Source organism: Chrysemys picta, unplaced genomic scaffold (genome assembly GCF_011386835.1).
Source record: "Chrysemys picta bellii isolate R12L10 unplaced genomic scaffold, ASM1138683v2 scaf8529, whole genome shotgun sequence".
NCBI classification, from domain to species: Eukaryota; Metazoa; Chordata; order Testudines; family Emydidae; genus Chrysemys; species Chrysemys picta.
In genome coordinates, this window is record NW_027061225.1 from 1 (window position 1) to 1,000 (window position 1,000).

General features: G+C 53.3%; 1 protein-coding gene across 1 annotated transcript; it reads left to right on the top strand.

Moving 5' to 3' along the window:
• Nucleotides 1–27: 27 nt before the first annotated feature.
• Nucleotides 28–996, top strand: LOC135980732 (fibrinogen-like protein 1-like protein; the record flags this gene model as incomplete). The annotated part of the gene is made up of 1 exon (XM_065580633.1): nucleotides 28–996. A coding segment is annotated over exon 1 (492 nt), but the record flags the coding sequence as incomplete, so codon positions are not given.
• Between the last annotated feature and the right edge of the window lie 4 nt (nucleotides 997–1,000).

Below are 1,000 nucleotides of genomic sequence, written 5' to 3' on the forward strand. Positions count from 1 at the left end.
ACTCCCATTTAAATTGTCACCGATGGGTTTCATAATTAACATTCGCTGAGATGGATCTGGCAGCGTCTCCCCCACCCTCCCCAAACGATTTCTTCAGCAGTACGGACTCAGGAAGGATACAGAGCCTTGGTTTACACTTGATTCATCTCCTCAAGGTTTCTTCAAAACCAGCAGAGCAAGAAACTATTCTTATTTTATTTTATTGGTAAAATGAAAGTGTAAGATCTGGAGCGGGATTCTGTGGCCAGGAATGGCCGGGGCGGATTCTGTGGCTGTAGTATTGTGAAATACACAGGACCTGCCTCTATAACCCAGCCTCCAGTTACCCCAGGCTGATTTGATCGAGCTAGCTAGCGCTCATCCCCCCCCCACCTGCCGCCTAAACCTGATGTTCGTGGCATTTCAGGGTTCCCCAAAGACTGCAGCAACATTCCCAGGGACAGCCCCAGCGGGGTCCATGTCATCCAGCCGGCAGGCTCTCCCCCTCGAGTGGTGTGGTGTGACATGGACACCGAAGGCAAAGGCTGGACCGTTGTCCAAAGAAATTCTTACAACACAAAGATCACCTGGAAGGAGTCCTGGACCACCTACAAGTATGGCTTTGGGAACCTGCAGCAGGATTACTGGCCGGGCAACGAGTACCTGTCCCTGCCCACGCGGCAGAACACCTACAAAGTCCGCTTTGTGGTGGAGGACAAATCCAACAACACCCGCTACGCAGAGTACGACATCTTCAGTGTCGAGGATGAGCCGAGCGGGTACCCGCTGAGGCTGGGCAGGTACTCTGGGGACGGCGAGGACTATCTCACCACCTACCACTCCGGCCTGGGGGGCATACACGACAACATGAAGTTCAGCACGACTGACAAGGATCAGGACCAGACCAGTGGGAATTGCGCAAGTAGCTATGGAGGCTGGTGGTACGACAAGTGTCAGAACGTCCTGCTCAATGGGAAAGGCTACATCTACTGGGCAGGATTCTGTAAGAGTGGGGAGTGCA